This window comes from Manis pentadactyla, chromosome 17 (genome assembly GCF_030020395.1).
Source record: "Manis pentadactyla isolate mManPen7 chromosome 17, mManPen7.hap1, whole genome shotgun sequence".
NCBI lineage: Eukaryota > Metazoa > Chordata > Mammalia > Pholidota > Manidae > Manis > Manis pentadactyla.
Window position 1 is genome coordinate 37,836,044 of NC_080035.1, and position 23,435 is coordinate 37,859,478.

General features: G+C 34.0%; 1 protein-coding gene across 15 annotated transcripts in view; it reads right to left on the reverse strand.

Annotated features, from left to right (window-relative positions):
- Positions 1-23,435, reverse strand: part of MYCBP2 (MYC binding protein 2) — a 269,203-nt gene that overhangs the window by 106,398 nt on the left and 139,370 nt on the right. For all 15 annotated transcript variants that reach the window (XM_036893768.2, XM_036893769.2, XM_036893773.2 and 12 more), the window contains 9 exons: positions 21,862-22,083; positions 18,012-18,203; positions 15,764-15,970; positions 14,802-14,933; positions 13,246-13,424; positions 7,550-7,692; positions 5,787-5,887; positions 4,904-5,122; positions 269-494 (listed from right to left, as the gene is read on the reverse strand). In XM_036893768.2, the coding sequence (XP_036749663.1) occupies positions 269-494; positions 4,904-5,122; positions 5,787-5,887; positions 7,550-7,692; positions 13,246-13,424; positions 14,802-14,933; positions 15,764-15,970; positions 18,012-18,203; positions 21,862-22,083 (1,621 nt within the window). The remainder of the gene's footprint in view (positions 1-268; positions 495-4,903; positions 5,123-5,786; positions 5,888-7,549; positions 7,693-13,245; positions 13,425-14,801; positions 14,934-15,763; positions 15,971-18,011; positions 18,204-21,861; positions 22,084-23,435) is intronic.

Sequence of the window (23,435 nt, forward strand, 5' to 3'; positions counted from 1 at the left end):
ACTAACTGTCTGCTTCAGTCAAGCTAGTCTTTCTTTCTTTTTTACAAGATCCTCAAATTATTCTCTCTTCTAAAACTTGGTCAGGCTATTTTCCTTGCCCAGACAGTCTTCCTTACTCCTCAAATGCAATCCAGATACATAGTAGGTCTTGAAGAAATTTTTCTAAAAATTAAATAAACATGTTCAATGATGTATCCTTACAAATAAGAATAATGATCATAAATGCGTATGTTTTACTATAGAAAACAGAAAAGAAAAAAAAGCATACCCGGCAATACTAAAACCATAGTAGGCCACCCAGAGGATCCTGAAAATTTCTTTAATTCAATCCAGGAATTAAGATTTTCATGAACAGATGTCAATTTTGGTCCATATCCTGAATTCTGAACAGTTCTGACAGGAATCAACAAACGGAGGACATCTTCTGACTGTGCAGTACCACACTGAGGGTCAAACTCAATTGTCATCCACCGCACACATTCTGGGAATGTCACCTGAGATTAATAAGCAAGAGGACACTCATATTTGTTAGGAAGAATTAGATTTTTGCTTTATTTTCATTTTAGAAACAGGAAATCATAATGTGAAGATGATGTTTTCAACATATTGTAAACTAAATTTTAAGGAATTAATAGAATAATTTAAATATGATCAGAAATCAAGGTATTAATGTTCAGTATCAATTGTCCCTTCTCCCCACTTATAACAGCTTTGCTTTCTACCTAATATTTGGCTAACAGTACATTAATAGTGTTTGTAAGTATACACTGATTTCAGAAAAAAATATTACAAAGTTGATTAACTTCCATAACCATCCAGTTATCAGATTTCCTAGTGTAACAGTTTATTTATTTAATAAATTCTTCCACATCAATCAGTATGCATTTAAGGGCTGTAAGTAGATAAATCAAAATATAGTTTGATAGCTAAAATAAAAATACATTGATGGAAAATGAATAAACCATTAAAATGTAAGGTATTAGTCACTTTTAGGTTACTACCATTCATAGTGTCTGTTACAAATACTTTTCATTAGCAAAAAATGTTCAGCATTTCATATAAGAATAAATATAAATACACATACTTATATACTTGATAAAAGCCCAGATTTTTATATTTTCCTAATCTAAACGTTTACTGTCTATATGAGTTTATGAAGGCACATAATTCATTTATTTTTATGACCACTTTTAAGCTTCTGTCACATCTTGGCAGAAAGAATTCTGTCTTCTTAGTTAAGCAAGACCATGCCAAACAGTAAACTATGAATCATTTGCATGACATATGATATGAGACTTTAGAAATTTCCTAAGTATGATATTAATCTAAAAAAATTACCTAGGACTAGGGAAAACGTTTTTAGTACAGGATTTCTAAAGATCTCCATTTAAACGAAAAGTTCGATCTTGTTCACAGTAACATAAATGTAAATTAAAACTAAACTGAGATACCACTTCTCCCACCATGTCCCCTTATGCTCAAAAAAATATGAAAACAAAGCAAAACAAACATATATACAAAGTTGTTCATTGCAAAAAATATTATTGGCAAATACTGAAAATATCCTAAATGCTCACACACATGAGATCAGCTAAAACTATGATACATCTTCACACTAGAGTACAATGCAGTTGTAAGAAAGGATGAGGATGGTCTCTAAATGGGTATGGAGAGATTTCTATACCAATTAAAAAAGCAAAGTATAATATAGTATGCATAGTGTGCTACCTGTTTTAAATAAAGAAGAAAACTAAGATTACTTCTCTCTTTCTCTGTCTTTTCAAAAAGGAGCATAGGAAGGATACACCAGGGTGGAGTAAGTGAGAAGCAGAGACAGGAAAGGGAAAGGACCTATAATTCTGAGCAATTAATTCTGTATAATTTTGATTCTGGAGCCATGTTAGTAATATTTTACATATTTAAAAAGTAAAATTAAGTCAAGTAGAATAGGGAAAAAAAATCCATAAAAATTAAGTACAAATAAGTACAGATAAGCCTAACTTCGTAGCAAACGAGTCATATAGCAACTTACATACATACATAAAAAGAATTACTCCAAAATTTTGCAAGGCAATCGTTATTTTTACTTAGTAGTTTAATTATTCATAGTGACATACATAACTGGAATGGGTACAGTGACCTCTACGATGTTGATTGGAACAGTAAAAGGACATAGAATCCAGTTTCAGTGGACTTTCACTGGCCAAATCAATTAAAATTTGAGCATCAAAATGAATGATGACAGCAAAGGATTATGACAATTAAATGAAAGAATCCTTAAGTCCATATTGATATAAACATATAAAATAAATAAATGAATATATTTTTAAAAGTGGAAGGGATGGGAAAACTCCTTTACAATAGAATACCACTGGAAGGAATAACATAATTAGAAAGCCACCACTTTGCAACCATTACAGCAGTAAGTGATTTGGGTAAGAATAATCGATGGATGTTAAAACTACTGAGTGAAAATTTGTTGAGAAATAATTGTTCTTTGCACAGTCTTTAGACAGCTAACCAAAGATATTTTCAAAGATAAAAAGATGCTTTTTTTTTTGGTGGAGAAATTTGCCTGCTATCACCTTACTCATGTGCCTAACTGCTTCTTGAGATGCACACAGGAGAATACAACATCCCTCACACAGTGGTGATGCTCAAAATGCATAACCTGAGTCTAATCATTAGAAAACAACCAATCAAATCCAAATAAAGGGATATTTTATTTTTTACAAAATCACTGATTGTATTCTTCAAAACACTGATTATGTATTGTCAATCATAAAAGACAAGGAAAGACTGAGGACTCGTTCCTGATTAAAGAAGATAGTCAAGAACCCAGAACTAAATATGGGTGTGAGCTGGACTGCATTCCAGATCAGGGTTTAAAAAATGCCACTGTTGGGTCAACTGGAAAAATGTTTACTTTATAACATGATATAAATCTACTGTTTACCACAATAATACTACTGCACAAATAATAAATTTTGTAAATTTGGTTAGTATATTGTGGTTGTACAAAAAACATCATTGTTCTAGGAACAAGGTGAGGGATTATGATGTTTGCAACTTACTTTGAAATGATTCAACAATCATAAATATAGATAAATAAATACAAGAAATGTGGCAAAATGTTAACTGATGAAGCTACGTGAATGGTATACAAGAGGCATTACTCCAACTTACAAAACACAGTAATTGACCATAACCACCTACGTTAAAACTCAGTTCTCTATACATGCTAGAGTTGGGATATACCAGAAGACAGAAGACAAAACACACACACACACACACACACACACACACACACACACACACTCACACAAACACACAGTGAGCAAATAGTTCAACTATTTTTTAACTCCAGTATCCTCACTGTCACTGAGAATAGGGATACTAAACATAAGAGAAAGGAGATTCAGGTGCAATATCCTGTGGTGCTTACTTTGAATTGGTATCTTTAATACATATTCATGAGGCATTTTGTCTTAGAAAAAATACTTATACACATAAATGTGTCTATATATAAATATAAATACACATACATTATGTACAAATATATATATATGCATATATATTAAAATAATGTGTGCCTGTGTGTATAAATAGGTGTGTGTTTGTGTGTTAGGTGTATTTGCTAGTTCTGTGCACTATAAATATTTAGAAACAATGACCAACCAGGAGAAATGAGCATCCCTAATGCCAGATTTTGGCTTTTAAATACTTGTCATGATTAAAAGGAACCAGGACACTTTGACAAAAAGCTGGTTTCAGATCTGAGGCAGCAAAGTATAGGATAAGTCTGGAACATCTTATCATACAGACAGCAGGGATGCTGTGTATCACTACAATGGGTGAGTCTGAAGGACTCTGGAGGCAAGCTGAAAAGGCTCCTATCCAACAAAGATGTATGATCCAGTTTCTTAAAGTTCAAGGAAACATAAAAAAAGAGAGACAGAGGGAGACCTAAAGATTAAAGAGACTTTAGAGACATACCAATTACAATGCATGATCTTACTTGTATTCTCATTCCAGTAATTAAAAATGTGCATATTTGATAGCATGAAGTAATTATTAGTTTTAGTTTCTCATGTGTGATAATAATATGCTTTTTATGGGTCCTTATACTTTAGAAAAACATAATGAAATATCCATGAATGTGCTTTAAAACAATGTAGGAAAGGACAAAGCAGGTGAACAAATGAAGCAGGTTTGACCAAGAACTGGTAACTGTTGAATCTGGGATGATGGGTAAATATAGTGACTATACTAGTTTGTCCTTCTATATATGTTCACCATATCATACAATAAAAAATCGAACATTTTACAAGCACATAAACTTATAAACTAATCGACGAATCCTCCTTCTGTTTCTTAATTTACATGACACAACTTAAAAAGCAAGGAATAAAGATTCTGATAACTCTAAATATACTGTTTGTTATAACATTATACCTGTAAATGTTTTACATGTATTTTTCTTTTTTAACATTACATATAATAGATTACTTTAAATCCCACTTTAAGTATGTAAATTTTCAGAGCTCAGGTTGTGGTACAAATAACATCAATTTAAAAAATGGAATTTAAAAAATGTAATGCTTATATCCACTACTCCTATGATATATAATATGCAGTTTAACATTATAAACTGCACTGCACTTGTATAAAGATGTGAAAACAATTCTTATAAATCCTGTAAAACTATACCCTTTCACTGTACAAATTCTGTCATAAACCTTTTTGTGTACCGGACAGAGTCTAAATATAGAGTGCTGATTCTCTGTATTTAAATACTATAAAAGAAGTTATACTTCTGAAGAGGCAAAGTATCCTTTGAGATATCACTGTGGAACATCAAACCAAGTTTTAAACTGAAGCTCTCCCTAGGATCGCTGCCTACCTTGTAGTGCATCACACATGCGGGTTTGTAAGGGTGCTCACTCTCTATGACAGCATAGTGATTAGAAGTTGTACAAGCAGAGAGGCCTTGTTCGGGCTGGTTTCCCGTGGTGCTATCTGTTGACTGATTGGGATTGAATGCAGGGGGTGCATACTTCTGATTCAGAATGGCAACTGAGGGAAGCAACTGCTGAACAAGGCCAAAGACTTCTACAGCCACCTAAAACAAATGAACAAAAATGATTAAATGACATAATAAATGTGAAACTTGCTTTAAAATTATTGTTTGCCATAACTGTTGGTTATTATTGTTATCAAGAATTTCCATCTAGAGTTTCTTCTAGCTTAGTTTTTGTTCAAAGAGAAATTTGTTCTATGGGGAAAAGAATTATCTTGGATGTAATATGAATATAATTATATTTTTAAACACTTCTGGCTTTTTTGTTATCTGCAGTAGACTAGGTTTTAGTCAATACATGTCAAAGAATAAATAGTTTATAATTTTTGCCGTGTCTTGAATATTTTTGTATTGGAAAACACTACTGTCCTTTTATACTGCTATTTTATTCAAAATGGAGACTTGGCATCAAAAAAAAAATTCAGCTAACTTAGACTTTCCTTTCCTTACATATTATATTTCTAAAATATATTTGCCATTCCTAAATTCTTTAAATATAAAGCCAGTAAGTAAGCAGACTAATCCAGTAAACAGTACTAAGAACACAGAAGTTTAACTGGTAACTTCTACCATTAACACGTCTTATCTCTACTCTTTCCCTGTAACTCAGGTGCCTCAAAGATTCAAGTATTTTTAAAGGAAAGATACACAGTCTTAAAGAAATGATAGTAAAAAAAATTCAAAGTTATAGAATTAAATTACACACCTTGGGGATAGCAGCAGCTACTGGTCCTATGTAGGCTATAATAAGGGGGAGCAGCATGGAAAACAGACTGGAAGAGCTAAGCAGTTCTGGAATGTCATCAGCTAAAAAAGGCATTGAAACTATAGTTAGAAGGTAATTTCACTGTAATGTATATGCTATACTAAATCTATATTCTATTCTCTTGTGCAAAATTATAATTGATTTTGCTTATAAAAGACCTGGCACTATTCTAAGGGCTTTCTTTACATGTGTTATCTCGGTTAATTCTCAAAATAAGATACTCTTATTATCCCCACTTTTTAGATGGGGAAACCAAGGCACACAGTATTTAAGTACCTTACCCAAAATCATACACCTGTAAAATGACAGAGCCAGGATTGGAACCCTGGCATGTAAAAATTTTTAAGGATGCTCTAGGTAGTTAGCTAATAGACATCTTAGTTTAACACGTCTGAAGTACTCCTCCTCATCCATAGAGACAGCCAAACACCTTGGAGTCATTCTTGACTTCCCTTTCAGTAGCAGCCATGATAGCAAACCACTATTCTTGGTGCCACATATGGCTGTCTGTACATTAGGCGAATAACCTAATGTGTGTATCTCTCAGGTTACTCAGCTATAAAAGGGGATAATACCAGTACTTCCCTCATTGGATGTTGTGAAGATTAACTGAGTTAATATATGCAAAATGCTTACAAGAAGTCTGCACGCATTAAGCATTACAAAAATGTTTGCTGTTATTGAGCTGTACTGCCGCCCTTTTTTTCCCCAAGGAAAGCACTTCACTGAATATATTCATGAACATGATGGTGGACCATATATTGAGTCTTGATTGTGAAGCCCTTTACATTAAAGAACAATTGTTCTCATTTGTTTCTAGATCTGCTATTGCATCAAAATAGGCTGGGCACTTACTTGAAAAATACAGTTTTTTTAGGTCAGCATAAACCCTTAGTTTGAATGAACCAAAGTTTCCCAGGTGGTTCTGATGTGCAAGTAGCCACAGGAATAATTGTTAACGGTAAGGTGTGTTGGGTAACTGAATGTTTTTGTAAGTATAATTGCTGCCAGTGGAGGATGGCTAGATAACTGCATGGGGAATTGGGGCAAGGTGAGATGGTAAGAATGTTATCCATCCATGTAAAAGCAGACAGGTGCTTGCACCACGGAAGCCTAAACTATGGGAGATCAGATACAGAGGAGAATATGAACTGGAGACTTTCCAGTGGAAGAACTCACAGAATTCAATTTATACAAATGCATCTGGAGAGATGTTTAGGACTACCCAGACCTTTGGGTAAATGGTAATACCATAATTGGAAATAGGATAGAGGAAGAAAAACATCTAAAGGAGAAAACAAAATGCTTTTTGATTACCAAAGAAAGGGTAAAGCAAAGACTCAGTGTGATGAAGAATTTTTCTACTGGTTTAATAGAAAATGACAGTATCAGGTAACTGCTTTAGAAAATTCTAAAATATCCTGCATTAGGGCATGGAGAATATCACAGACCCAAATGAACATATGTGTATGTGTAGATCTATAATAAAGAAAACACTCTGGCTTGAGAGATGGTTCCTTTTCGGGAACTCTGTGCATAAGCTAAAGAATAAAGCAACTAAAATACAACCATTAAGAAAGTGAAAGATCATGGTGAGCATTTTGTAATGTGGTATAATTATTAAATCACAATGCTGTACACCTGAAACCTATATGATATTGTATATCAACTATACTTCAATAAAAAAAAAAGAAGAGTCTTACCATCCACAGCAAGAGCTCTGTGCAAGAGATCTTTTGCAGCTCGAACAACAGTGCTTACCACGGAGAGAGCTCTGCTACAGTTTTTATCTTCTTCATTGGCTTTACTCAGAAGTTGGGATTGTAAATCTCCATCAAATTCACTCCTGCAACATGAGTAATGCGTGAGATTATTTTACATGGTAAGTAAAACATGACTTAACTCTAAGAACCATACTTAGATCAGAGCTTCTCATTTAAAGTTCAACAAGTTAAAGTTAAAAAAAAAAAGTAAATATGTGAGAGAACCAAGATGGCGGCGTGAGTAGAGAAGTGGAAATCTCTTCCCAAAACCATATATATTTTTGAAAATACAACAAATACAACTATTCCTAAAAGAGAGACCAGAAGACACAGGACAACAACCAGACTACATCTACACCTGTGAGAACCCAGCGCATCATGAAGGGGGTAAGATACAAGCCGCGGCCCAGCGGAACCTGAGCGCCCTTCACCCCAGCTCCCGGCTGGAGAAGAGCAGGCAGAGCGGGGAGGGAGAGGGAACCCAGGACTGCTAAACACCCAGCCCCAGCCATCCGGACCGGAGCGCAGACACACAGTGCGTGGGGTGCTGGATACTAGGGAAACAGGACAGTAAAACCTGTGAGTAGGTCCCCGCAGCCAGTGCCCCCGGGACAAAGAAAAGTGATTGCTTTCTGAAAGTCTTAAAGGGACAGGGACCCCACAGCTGGACGGAAGTATCCCGGGACACTTAGCCTGGCAGCTGGGAATCCCAGGGAACTCCGGGCACCCTAATCCCCTGGGCGGCAGCGCAGCTCGGAGGCCCCTCACAGCGATAAACAGCCTCCCGCCCGTTGCCCCTCCAACCATATTGGAGAAGTAGCCTGAGGCTGGCCATGCCCACAGCAACCACAGAGCTCCACAGCGGCCGGGCAAGAATTAGAAACCCTGTCTGCACGCAGCTACACAGCACAAGCTGCTAGGTGTCGCTGTTCTCCCAGGAGAGGAAGGCCACAAACCAGCAAGAAGGGACTTTCTCTTAGCCAACACACGTGCCAGCTCCCCACAAATACCTCTATCACCATGAAAAGGCAGAAGAATTTGATACAGACCAAGATCACAAAGGCAAACCCTGAGAAAGAGATAGACCTAATCAATCTCCCTGAAAAAGAATTAAAAATAAAGCTCATAACCATGCTGATGGAGCTGCAGAGAAATACGCAAAAGCTAAGAGATGATGTCTGGAAGGAGATTACAGAAATGAAACAATCTCTGGAAGGATTTATAAGGAGAATGGATAAGATGCAAGAGGCCATTGATGGAATAGAAACCAGAGAACAGGAATGCATAGAAGCTGACACAGAGAGAGGTAAAAGGATCTCCAGGAATGAAACAATATTAAGAGAACTGTGTGACCAATCCAAAAGGAACAATATCTGCATTATAGGGGTACCAGGAGAAGAGAGAAAAAGGGTTAGAAAGTGTCTTTGAAGAAATAATTGCTGAAAACTTCCCCAAACTGGGGAAGGAAATAATTGATCAGACCACGGAAGTGCACAGAAACCCCAACAGAAGGGACCCAAAGAGGACAACACCAAGACACATAATAATTAAAATGGCAAAGATCAAGGGCAAGGACAGAGTTTTAAAGGCAGCTAGAGAGAGGAAAAAGGTCACCTACAAAGGAAAACCCATCAGGCTATCATCAGACCTCTCAACAGAAACCCTACAGGCCAGAAGAGAATGGCATGATATATTTAATGCAATGAAACAGAAGGGCCTTGAACCAAGAATACTGTATCCAGCACTATTATCATTTAAATATGAAGGAGGGATTAAACAATTCCCAGACAAGCAAAAGTTGAGGGAATTTGCCTCCCACAAACCACCTCTACAGGGTATTTTAGAGGGACTGCTCTAGATGGGAGCACTCCTAAGACAAAATAGATGTCACCAGAGAAAATAAAATCACAGCAAAGAAAGCAGACCAACCAAATACTAACTTAAGGCAAAAAATAAAATCAACTACCCATAAAAACAATTAAAGGAAACACAAAAGAGCACAGAATAAAACAACCAACATATAAAGAATGGAGGAGGAGGAATATGAAGGGAGAAAAATAAAGAATCACCAGACAGTGTTTAAAATAGTTCAATAAGCAAGTTAAGTTAGACAGTAAGATACTAAAGAAGATAACCTTGAACCTTTGGTAACCACGAATCTAAAGCCTTCAATGGCAATAAATACATATCTTTCAATTATCACCCTAAATATAAATGGACTGAATGCACCAATCAAAAGACACAGAGTAATAGAATGGATAAAAAAGCAAGACCCATCTCTATGCTGCTTACAAGAGACACACCTCAAACCCAAAGACATGCACAGACTAAAAGCCAAGGGATGAAGAAAGATATTTCATGCAAACAACAGGGAGAAAAAAGCAGGTGTTGCAGTACTAGTATCAGACAAAATAGACTTCAAAACAAAGAAAGTAACAAGAGATAAAGAAGGACATTACATAATGATAAAGGGCTCAGTCCAACAAGAGGATATAACCATTATAAATACATATGCTCCCAACACAGGAGCACCAACATATGTAAAACAAAAACTAACAGAACTAAAGGAGGAAAGAGAAAGCAATGCATTCATTTTAGGAGACTTTAACACACCACTCACTCCAAAGGATAGATCCACCAGACAGAAAATAAGTAAGGACACAGAGGCACTGAACAACACACTAGAACAGATGGACCTAATAGACATCTATAGAACTCTACATCCAAAAGCCACTATTTACAATAGCCAAGAAATGGAAGCAACCTAAGTGTCCATCAGTAGATGAATGGATAAAGAAGATGTGGTACATATACACAATGGAATATTATTCAGCCATAAGAAGAAAACAAATCCTACCATTTGCAACAACATGGATGGAGCTAGAGAGTATAAATAAGAAAGACAAACACCAAATGATTTCACTCATATGTGGAGTATCGGAACAACGAAAGACTGAAGAACAAAACAGCAGCAGAATCACAGAACTTAAGAATGGACCAACAGTTACCAAAGGGAAAGGGACTGGGGAGAATGGGAGGGAAGGGAGGGATAAGGGTGAGGAAAAAGAAAGGGGGTATTAAGATTAGCATGTATAATGTGGGGGGGGGCCATGGGGAGGGCTGCACAACACAGAGAAGACAAGTAGTGATTCTACAGCATCTTACTACGCTGATGGACAGTGACTGTAATGGGGTTTGTGGGGGGGACTTGGTGAAGGGAGGACCCTAGTAAACATAATGTTCTTCATGTAATTGTAGATTAATGACAACAACAACAACAAAAAAAGTAAATATGCAACTATATAATTTCAAGGAGTGACTGGGCTTTAAAGAAAAATAAAGCAGGATAAGGGCATTAAGTTATTTTTAATAAGATCGAGGAGCATTTATCCTCGGAACTGATACCTAAACAAAGGCCAAATTACATTATAAAATACAAGTTCCAAGTAAAAATATTCAGGCACAAGGACAGTTAGGATAAAGGTTCAGCAAGGAACAAGTTTGGTGAGTTCACAGAGAGAATAGAGACAGGTGTGACTGGAAATGAGCGTGAAGGAGATGGGTGGGAAAGGTAACCGGAGTCAGATCGTGTGAGGTCTGAGGCCACAGTGGTGACTTTACATCTCACACTGGATTGGGATGGGAAGCTTCAGGAGGACTTTGAGCAAGGGCAGAACTTGACATGATGTACACTTGGGGAGGTCACTCAGGCTGCACTGTGGGGCACTGACTATAAGAGGAAACTCTAAAAGGAGGGAGCTCAATTTAGAGGTTATACAGTTATCCCAGCCAGGGGAGTGATGGTTGGGACTAGACTATTAATTATGGGACTGGTAGAAAAGGTCAGATTTAGGATATGTTAAAGGTACAGCTGCTAGGTCTTGTAAAGTGTGAGGGTAACAGGGAAGTCAAGAATGACTCCAAGGTATTTGGCTGTCTCTGTGGATGGGGAGGAGTACTTCAGATTTGTTAAACTAAGAAGTCTATTAGCTAACTACCTAGAGCATCTTAAAAAGGACGTGTGTATGGTACTGACTGCTAGCAGTTAAAGGTAAGTTATCTGGAGTCCAATTTCCTGCCTACAAGCCCCAGGACCATGATTTACAAAAGCGTGACTTTCAGCAAGTTGTTTAACCACTCAGTGTCTCAGTTCCCTTACCTGTAAAGCAGGGAGAGGAAAAAGTTACCATGAGGACTAGCTGAGATGACACAGGTAGAGCACTCAGAACATTGTGTGGCATAAAGCAAGAGCTCAGTGCACATTAACTGTCACCATGATCATCTCCATTATTGTCACTCAAATGGAGGTATCAAAGGGGGACCTGGGTATTCAGTCTAAGGGCTCAGAGAGGAGATGAAAGCTAGAGATACAAACTTGGGAGGCATCAGAGTAGGATGGTATTTAAAGTTAAGTGATTTCAATCTTTTTAAATTTAGTTAATTTTAAATTCAAAGCTAAGGTATTTAAAGCTTGGTGGAAAACATCAAAAAATCTAAATTTTGTCTACGATATAAAGCCTGGATAGCAGATATTTCTAAGGGGCTCTTAAGCTTTTCAATACATGTAATCTTCTTTTGTGCATGATATGGTTTTCAACTTACGATATGAGAAAGAGAAGAATGTATTATTTAATTTAGTGCTATATAACAGAAAAAGCTTTTCATGATTGGGATAAAAAGACTTGAAAGCTTCTGTATCTCAGCAGCAATATGCCACTATGTATTTAAGGACTAATACTTCTATACGACTTCAAGTGGAGAAAGGAAGCAGAAAAACTTCATCTAGGGAACCTATTTTGTACTAATTGCCTAGGTAGTGTCCCCAGATTGTTCATGAAAGAAACAGAAGAAACAGCAAGCCTCTGAAAGTGATAAGCAGTTTCACTGACTTGATGCTAAAGCAGTTAAGGACAAATGTAGTGAATGGTACTCACCACTATCTACTACAATTCTAGTTAAATTGCTAAAAATATTTCCAACTCAGTGAGAAATGTATATTTTAAAGTTTTTTTTAACTCCAAATTATCATTATTTTGCAGTTTATTTTGTTAAAAGAATGTATTTACAAAAGCATTACTTAACTCATAATTATCATTCTTTATTTTCCACTGTTTATTTTATTAAAGGAATGTATTTACAAAAGCATGACTTTTAGCAAAAAAGGAATGTATTTTGTTAAAAATATAAGAAACACATTATTACATATCTAGGGATCCAAAGACTAGATTCATACATCAAAATATTCTGTAGACTGGATAATAGGATCAAGGCAACACTAGTACTTGGTTAGAGTTGATCTGATTGTTAATTTTCAGTATTTTTAAAAATAAAAGAATTTCATTTAAATCTGAAACTGCAGACCACAAACTATAAAGTGTCTACAAACAGTACATATGCCCAGTACATAAAAATTTCAAAGACATTAAAGAAGTGACTTTAAAGGATTCATTTTTATAATAAACACTGAATTTATATATTAAAATCAGAATTTCTTACATGAATTAGCACAAAGTTGTGCAGGAGATACACTACATATTTCATTTTAAGTACCCATTTAGAGTTTTTTACCTTGGTAGTAAACTGTGTATGTTCTACCTCTTTCGAAGAGTTCCCTGTATCTCTATACACACACCCACCTATAGTAGAGTATCTGTGGGATCTGTCCTCTGGTCTGGTTTGTGCCATTACTACTCAGGCTGCACGTGCTGAATGTAAACGTCACACCATCAGGGCACTGTACTGTGGTCATCCCTCCATCTCCATTTGCTGTACGGCTTCCATAGTTCCTCAAGCGCACAGCATATTTAACATTTTCCTTCACAGTAAAGATGTAAAACATGTTTATATTTATTCATAATGTACAGAGGATACACAAAAAGAACTCTAATAATAAACTGGGAAAATACATTGAATTTCTTTGCATATTTATAAATGATTTAGCTAAATGAGTTTTTATGAATCAAATAGGAAGATACCTAGCATTTACTGATGTTTATTATTTAACAGAAACTGTACCAAGTACATTATGTGATTTGATTAATCCTTAAGTGACCTTACAAGGTAAGGGCCATTATAATCTCTATTTTACAGATGAGTAATCTGAGGTACAGAGAAGTTAAACAACTTATCCAAAGTCATATAGCTAATAAGCGATAGAAGTAGTATTTGAATATATGTAGTATGACTCTAGTTATTGCTCTTAATCACACTGTAACCAGTATTGACCATAATAAAAGATTACAAATATATAAGCTAATATTTTTATCTGATCAGTTTAACTTTTGAAATAATTTTAACTATGGGAAAAAATAATGGTGAGTCCACTATATTTTTATCTTAAGATACACTCAGAGACAGAAATAAACAGGCAGACACACATGGGAAAAAATATCCGTAAGGAAAAGTTGTCCAAAATAAGGTGCACTGTACATAGAAAATGTGAGATATAGAAACTGGTGCCTTATGATCCATGACATAAACTTCATAATGAAGGGTTTTGTTTTTGGTATCTAAACTTTTTGATGAAGTCTCTAATGAACTTACCTTATCCAAAATTCTGCTCCATAATGAAAATTATTTTTTATTTGATTGGAGTTAAATTCAGAATTACTTTATTATTTTAATACTAAGTAAAATTTCTCTGTTTTGCTAAATAGTTATTTACTGCTAGACAATTACATTGTATGAAGTAACAATAACTTTAATAGTTAATATTATCTGTTAAGCTGTTAAGATCACTTGTTTTTTAAATGAGTTTTGGCACAAAAATGAAGGAAAGGAACTAACATTTGAGTTTCTATACTGTGCTAGATGTGGAGGCAAGTACTTTATTCCACTATTTAATTTAACCTGAACAACATTACAATGTAGGTATTATCCTTCCCAATCTACAGTTAAGTCTCAGAATGATTAAACAATGACATGTCCAATGTCTAGAAGCTAATATGTGGAAGAACAAGTATCCGAAGTTAGGTCTTGTTTGACTCCAAAACCTGAGGATAATACTTTCCACTATACCAGACTTTAAGATATCTTTTGCAAAACTAGAATATAAAACAGTATAGTATCCATAGTATAGCTGATACTCTGTAACATTTAAAGTACCACATAAAGGAACACTTTTCACTATTTTTTAAATTAAACTATATAATAATACCTCTTATTTAAAAAAGAAACATATTGTTAAAATTACCTTTAAAGGAACAACTTTGTCAAGTCTGATTTCAGCTATATCACTGGGCGAATCATCCGTTGTATAGGTTCCCTTGACTAATTCCAGAGATGTCCATCTGTGAGAATGAGTCGAATCTCCTGAATGTTCACTCTAAAACAAAACAAAAGCTTCCATGATACTCTTAATTTATAACATGAACAATTTTTACTTACAATCAGTTATTGTTTTTGAGAAGTTTATTTCCTTGCATATAAAATTATCAAACAGCATTTCCTCATACACAAAAAATAATTTTTGGTACTCCAAACTATTAACTTTTGATTTCTTGAGCAGTCTACAACCTAAATCATATAAGTGGGCTTATTTACTTAATGTCTTAAGATGATCCTCACTTCTTTGTAAGAAGAGTGCTATAATATTGAGGGAAATAATTAATTTAAATTAATTGCTCAAAAGAATCAAGATACAGATAGATTGCTATTTATTAGGAAATGATTTACATGCTACCTTTCTATGCCATTCTAATAAAACTTTGAAAAACTCAGGTACTTTATATAATTTAGATAATATAGTAAGATACAGCCAATAAATCAATAAATGTTATCTCTACTAAAAATCATCCATTAGCACTCTGTGGCAAAATTGCTTAATCACTGACATAGGTCATCAGATTAGTCTGAATATTGTTTTTTAAAAATTAGAGTAAAAAAAGTACTAAAGATTTGTGATCAGAGGCTTTGCTATATAATTTCTAGACTTTTAATTTATAATATTCCCTGGAAGTGTAAGAAATATGAGGCAGGATGATTCAAAATGGCACAAAGGCAATCATGCAGAATCACTCTATTTCAATTTCAAGGTCATCCACCTATGACTAATCTGCTGACCCCCTCAAATATTTGGACCATCATACTATGATAATGATAAGTCATGACACACAACTTACACAGCAAGATGGACACTGTAAGAGTGGTACTTACATCATCAACCAACACCTCTAATTCATATTCATGAATTCCACCTCCTCCATAAACAGAAAAACCAACCACAACTATTCCAGGTTTGTCTACTGAAAAACAGATTGCATCAGGGGACCCATTCCCAGTGTTCCAACTTCTTCCCTGACTTGTTTTTGTGAATCGGTTAGCACTGGCTTTAACAGAGTGGAGAGAATTAAGTCCATCAACCTATGAACAACAGAAGCAAAAACATCAGTTGTCTGTGTGTTAATATTCTAACAAAACTAAACTGCCCAAAGATTTCTATAAATTCAATAAAATAACCTATATTTAACAAGTGGACTTAAACCTTCCTAAAAGTACAGTGTATAAGATATTAACCAGCAATAAACCTAAATTTTATCATTCTAAATTCACAAATAAGTGTCACTTGTCAATACTGTCTCCTTTTAGTCATATTAAACATTTTACTTAATTTATAATGTCAGAATTGTAAACTTTTACATTATCAAATCATTACATATGAATGAATTATCACTTACTTTGAAAAGAGATACGAAGAAGTTCATCAACATTCTATAGACCAATAATTTTCAAACTATGCTACACAGAGCTCTAGGAATTCTGCAGAAATAGGTATCCATTAAAGAAGTAGACTCAAGGTTCCCCTCTATGGTCAGGCTATCCTTCCTCTCATCTGTGAGTTTTCAAGTAAGACTTAATTTGCACAAAATAGTCTGTACCTTAAGTTTGAATACCACTAATGTATATTCAATATATGTATAAATATTCAAGTACCACACCACTAATGACAGACTCATTATTGAGGATCAGAGAACTTATTTTGGTTTGAAACCATTTTAACTTATAGAGCCTGCTCGGACCTAAGTTGGCAGCAGAGATTTACAGGACACACAGGAGGGGAAAAAATGAAATTTATGATTCTAGGTACAAACTGCTCTGAGAGAGAAGGAAATATGGGTATCTAAGCCAGAACCTTTGAGAACTCCCAAGGTTGTGTATTAGGTACCTGCCATTCTGAGTATACCTTTTCATTAGAAAGGTAAGCTCATAGGGGGATAACTAGATAGAAAGCTTCTGATGGGAATTACAGACTTTTTTCCTCCAGGATGTAGTACAAAAGAGAAGTGTATTATAGACTGAATGAATAAGTGAAAAAAAAAAAGGTTTTTTTGACAAGGGCTTCAATGTCCTCCTAAGCCAAAGTCAAAGCTAACTAAGAAACAGAGGACAAGCTTCCCAGGATAAAATACTACAATCTGCTTGGTGTGTGGAATCATTTGGAAATCTTAAAGGCTAACCCATGAGTCAGTAATGAGTATATACTGGATGGATTAATTCAGAATGAATCCTAAAATAAATCTATAGATAGATAAAAGCATAGACTAGGAATTATAAAAATAAAACAAAAGATGTTCCTTGGCAAGAAACTTGAGACCTGCAGCCACTGAGTACATGCTAATTGTTAAACATTCATTTTATAATGATACATTTCACATTATGACATCATTTTGAAAAACAATTTACTGACTTTTTTGGGAAAGAAATTCACTGAATTCAGTCAAAACATGTATGTAAATTATAAAACAGAGTGAGCAGTGCAGTGAAATGGTGAAAAAAAATGTTACTTCACAAAATGTAAAGGTATTTTAAAATGTTTCAAAGTAGTTTTCTCAAATATAGTATTTGATTCTTTTAAAATGTTGTGTTAATGGCTGTACAACATGTGAATGTACTTAATGTCACTGAACTGTACACATAAAAATAATTAAAATGGTAAATTTTATGTTAACTATATTTACTACAAATTGGTTAAAAACTGCTGACATAGGTGAGATAAAAATTATTATTCCAATTTTACATATGTATTTGTCTTAGGGTCAATCAAGTGGGCAGAGCTAAGGTTTGAACCTCTTTACCTTTCCCATGCCATGTGTTCATTATTAGCAGTCCTATTTCTATTACTCTTTATCTGGCAAAGTGAACTAATTTGACTTTTATTGGAATGGGACATGGACATTGTGCAATGGGGTAGCTAATGTACCGTATTTCTGTGACATGGTAAACTGGTGAAAGAGAGGAAGCAATTAAAGGAAGAAAAGAGGTACAAGGCAGGGAAAAACAAATGGCCTAACTTGAAGACTTTTAAAAAAATACAGTGGGATTCTGGGCCTAAATATCTGAGAAGAGAAACTATGTGGAATTGTACTTAGATATGTGATTACCCAATTTCAAAATACAACATTACCTCAGATCCCAGCGCTGATGCTGTTAGCTCACTGACAATACTGGCCAGCAATCCACAGGTGTTGGAGACCAAGTGGGAGGAGAAGAGCTCGTTTTCTCTCCTGAGGCTGTTTCTGACAGGGAGCACAACAATAACCAGCATTTTCTCCAGAACTTCACGAAAGCTTGTCATCCCTGAGATATTCTCTTCACTCTATGATATACAAAAAGGGCAAGGCAGTATTTTCTTTTCCTTCACATCAGTATTCAACTGCAAGATCTTGTTTTTCTAGAGGACACATTTAAAATTCAGATGTGAGTCTATGTCTACAAATTTATCCAGTTGTATGTGGAGTCACTCTATCTATTTTTCACTTAGAAGTTCTTTTTAAATTATTAGTCTCTGTTTATCACAAAAGGAACATACACTTATGTTTGCATTTTTATTAACTTTGAGTCATTTTCACTTATTCTCTTATTTAACTTTGCAATAATAATCTTATATGACAGAAATAAACTCTTCCTATTTAAAAAGCTTTTTCTATAGGACAAGATCCCAATCTGAGGTAATTGTTTCTGCCATATTTCGAGGTAAAGCAACTAAGAAATAGTCCATACAAATCTATATCCTAGTAAAATTCTTTCTGTACATGCATATAATAAAAATACAGGATTCTACTACTACTTGATTTCAGAAGTGAAGATAAGAAATTTCAATCCTACTAAAGGAAAAATTTCAAGATGAATTAGAGTCCCACTGAAGACCAAAAGGAAAATAATTTTTTCCCACAAAAAAGTGGAAAAGATTAATTAAATCATTAATTAATTTAATTGATATCCATCATAAACGTAATTTATGTCTTTTACTAGCCTCATTATCTTTTAGCACACTGCAGACACAGAGCAAAAGAGATTCAATGTCATAGCAGGCTAATCATGACCAACAATCCTTTCAGTTTACTGTAGACTAGGGAAGTAAGCAATTTGGGATCCAGTTCCAGTTTCTTCATAGTGTCTCAATTTCATGTGTAACATGAGGGGGACTATTTGCTATGATTCAGTTATCAAAATCATCTGCTGCCCCTGAGCTAGCAAGCTCTTCCATAATACTTACATTCCACACTGCTTCACAAGATGTAGTATAATATATAGAACAAACTCAATGGATTTCATAAATCATAAAATCTAAGGGTGGAAAAGGGTTTTAAATCACTCATCCCAAACAAATCAAATATGTAAATGAGTATACTTCAACCATTAGAGGAAATTAAGTAACTTTTCAGTTAAAATCATCATGAGCATAATTATGAATCACTCTCAACATCTTTCTTAAAGTACAATATTAGGCTGAAAATAATTTTCCATCTTTAAGTTATTCTATTATCATCTGAATAAGAATTATCATAACATTTATGTCAACTTCTTGAACAGTTTTTCCTGACTTTCAAAATAATCAATTTTTGATTTTGTTAAAACTATAATTCTTTTATCTCTTGTATCAATTTCGTTCTCCAGAAAAATTTATTTTTTGGAAAATCTCAGAAAATTAGCTTTGGATGAAACTCAATACCCAATTGTACTCCATAATCAATAATCTAAAAGGGCTTTATTTCAGCAGTGGGGTATGGTGGATGGGTGGAGCATATTTATTTAGTTATGCCCTGTGAGTTTCTAATTAGTAATTAACAAATTCATATAAGAGGCTTCCCATACAATCTTAAAATGGAGTTAACAGTATCAATTTTATTTAGTTGAAGGACCAAAAGAAAAAAAACCTAAACTACAAAACTAGCCATTGAAATTTTAGAAACTCTTATTCATTGTGGGAGACACTAGCTTTTTAGAGGGCATTTTAGTAATTTTTTATAGCAGAGTCTTAATATGTTTTTCTTTGACTTAAGTTTTCCACTGCAGAAGATTTATGATGGGAAAAAATCATCATGAATATGCATAAAAATTTAGTCAATTTCAGCAGCATTGTTTAAAATACTGAAATACTGGGAACAATCTAAAATACCTATTTTCCCAAACATCTACTTATCTATCTATGGAGAGATAGGGAAAGAGAAAAAGGATTGGTTAACTATATTATGCTACACCCAAATGGTAGAATTCTATAATATCCACTAATAACAGGATAGGAGAAAATATACTAAGCAGGATATACCTTGGTTATACTAACCAGATAGTAACACAGACATACAAATACAGTTTTTAATTATTAATAATTACCAAATGTTAGTACTTGTCACAAAATGTTTTTAAGATTTTTTAATTTTAGTATATTTTTAGGAAAACACTGCAACTCTGAAAAGAATCCCAAAAGAAAAACAAAGATCACCCATAACTTTATCACCTTAGCATTATTTTCATCTCTCAGTAGTCTCTTTAAAATATGTTTTATAAATATTGTCAAATATGTATATATAAGGCATAGTCATTATGTACACACACACACACACACACACACATATATATACATTTTGTATATATACTTTGGTTTCTAATTTTTTAATTTAAAAATTAAGAACATCTGCCTTGATAGTAAGTGTAAATATAGTTCTTTTAATGGCTGAACTATATTCTATCAAGTTGATATATCCAAATTCAACTATTTCACTTAATAATGAACATGCAAGGCTCTAATTAAGGTTTTTCATTTTTCTTTTCAATAAAATACATATAAAAACACATAGCTTTAGTCTTCCAATTATTCCCTTGGATAATTCTGCAGATACTCATCACACATAATAAGGAATTGAAAATTTATCTTGTAAAAATATTTTTCAGTTTATAGACCCCCAATTCAAGAGTTATCATTAATCTTCTTCATCCTTATCTCAATTAGTACTTAATTAAAATCTCAGTAAATAGCAGGCACACAATACTAGTTGAAAGACTGAAGGGAAAAGGACTATTTACACTAATCATACAATTCCATAAACCATCTGTAACTTAGTAGGTTTCTTCACAGTCTCACCAGCATAGAACTTTTAAGGGAAAATAACTTACTTTTCCTAAATAAATTTTTTATAAACAATAGAACACCTCAATTGATCTTCACTCACGATTATTAGTAATGCTGAAATTTTCCACATGCTAGGTTACTCTCTAAAATCCCTCTTATATTTATTTGTATTATTACTACTCTGATACTATCAAGGCAGTGTATTAACTCTTCAAATTTTCTTCCCATTCAATTTTTTTGTTTCTACATGTTATTGAAATTTTTCTCAAAATTTTCTGTTGCTTCAGCCAACAGAAAATTACTACTGTTCAACGGTTAGGGTGACTTCTCTTTTGTATTCTTTTTTTTTTTTTTTGCTTTTATTTTAAAGATTACTTTTCATCCACATAGTAGTAAATATATATGGTTTTCATGTGTATTAAAGTTAATATTTCTCTGTAGTGCTTTCTAATAAAGTAGTTACTAAAGAATATTTCCTATGACTATTGTTTTACAATGCTTATTTTAACATACCAAAATGTGACAGAAAAAACGTTTTAAAAATTATTCTCTAATTATATCTTGACAACTTGAAATACTATAAACATTTGTTGGTATCTGCAACTTTCAAATGGTTCAATAAGAAACAAATATACAGAAATTCATTACATAATTCTCTCAAATTTTTTCTAGGTTAGGGATCATTTAAAATAAAAAATTAAAGAAGAAATTTTTTTTCATTTAAATTTTTCATTAAATGATTGCTTATTTAAAGGTAATTATTAGCAGTCTATTTCTTTTTCTTTTGAAACACAGTTATTTAGTGAATTATTTGCCAATATAGAGGAAAAAGCACCAAGCTGAATATGCCTCCCTTTACGGTTTTACTGCTTCAATATAAAAGACATTTCAGAAAAAGCCCTACCTGGCTGAGTTTTTCCATATGTGCTACCAAAAGAGGGAAACGATGAACTAGAGTTGAGTCATTCTCTGTACTAACTTGCTTAACAATTGATCGTAGTAGTACTTCTCCATCATATGCAATAGGGAAGATAGAAGTCAGCTTAACCGAAGTGTGACACAGTGCTGACATAACAGCTGCAAGGAGTCGGCTACTGGATGTCTTGAAGTTTGCTTCTTGGATATCCTGTTAAAACAAAAATATGCATCTCACCAAAGAAATACTACATCAGTATAATCCACATTTCTGGATACATGAAAGATAAACAACCCTTTCAATTATACCAAAATTTTCTAGCACTTAGTCATTTTAATTGTCTTGTTATAGGATAATATATCCTTTTAAAGACAATTCAGTTACTACCCAATGAAGATAGAAAATTGTTAAATATGATCAGGAAAAATCAGCCTCATGTTCTCCAGTAAATGAGTTTATTTATTTGTATATCTTCAGAATCAGTTCTCTCTAGACCTATCCCCCAAAAAAGACATCCAAAAGGCCTCATTAGTTTACATCTATGCATTTTCAGTAACAAGCACTGAAATTATCTTCCTCAAATAATAGTTTAAATTGTAATTTTATGTTACTATAATGACACTTCACTAAAGTTACAAAATTATGTAATGGCATTGTAGCTTATTCAGAAAAATTAGTAGCATGCTTGTAAAATTTTTATAACAAAGTATTAAAATTTCTCAATGCAGGATATATATACTAATTCACAGATACTGTGTACATATTACTTAATTCATCAAACAATTAATCAAAGTCAGGTTAAAAGTAAAGTAGCATTCTATATGGTAAACCAACATTTGTTAAAGTTAGCCTGTTCAACAGCAAAAGAAGAAAACAACCACATCAGACTTGCAAGCTGAGGCAGTAATTAAGTTGTGCATGAGTCCAGGCAATACTCTTGCCCCAGGAACTTGAGTGGTAAAATACACTACATCCTGTCTCATGGCAGGGATGAACCTGGAAGACATTTTGCTACATGAAATAAGTGATGAAAATGAAAGAAAAATGTCACATGATTCCACTGATGTGAGGAATCTAAAATAATCAGACTCATGGAAGCAGAGAATAGAACGGTTGTTACCAGGGGCTGAGGGAGAGCGTCATGGGGAATTGGTGGTCAATAGGTATAAAGTTTCAGTTGTGAGAGATGAATAAGAGCTGGAGATGTGCTGTCCAACATTATACCTGTGGTTAACCCAAACTTTGTTCAGAGGGTAGATCTCATGTTAAGTGTTCGTATCAGAATGAAATAAATTTTTTTTAATGGCAAGAAAAATTAAATAAAAATGTAAATATCTTAAAAAATAATAATAAAAACAAAGTGGCCTACCCAGATGTCATCACTGGTCTCAACTAGGCTAGATATGCTGGTGATGACAGTGAATATTTGCAGGGGACGAGGAGGCATTAGAACTTCAATCACAATGTTGAATAGCAGTGGTGAGAACAAACCCTTTTGTGCCTTATTCCTTAACTTAGGGCAACAGTTAGTATTTCACCATTAAGTATGATGCTAGCGAAAT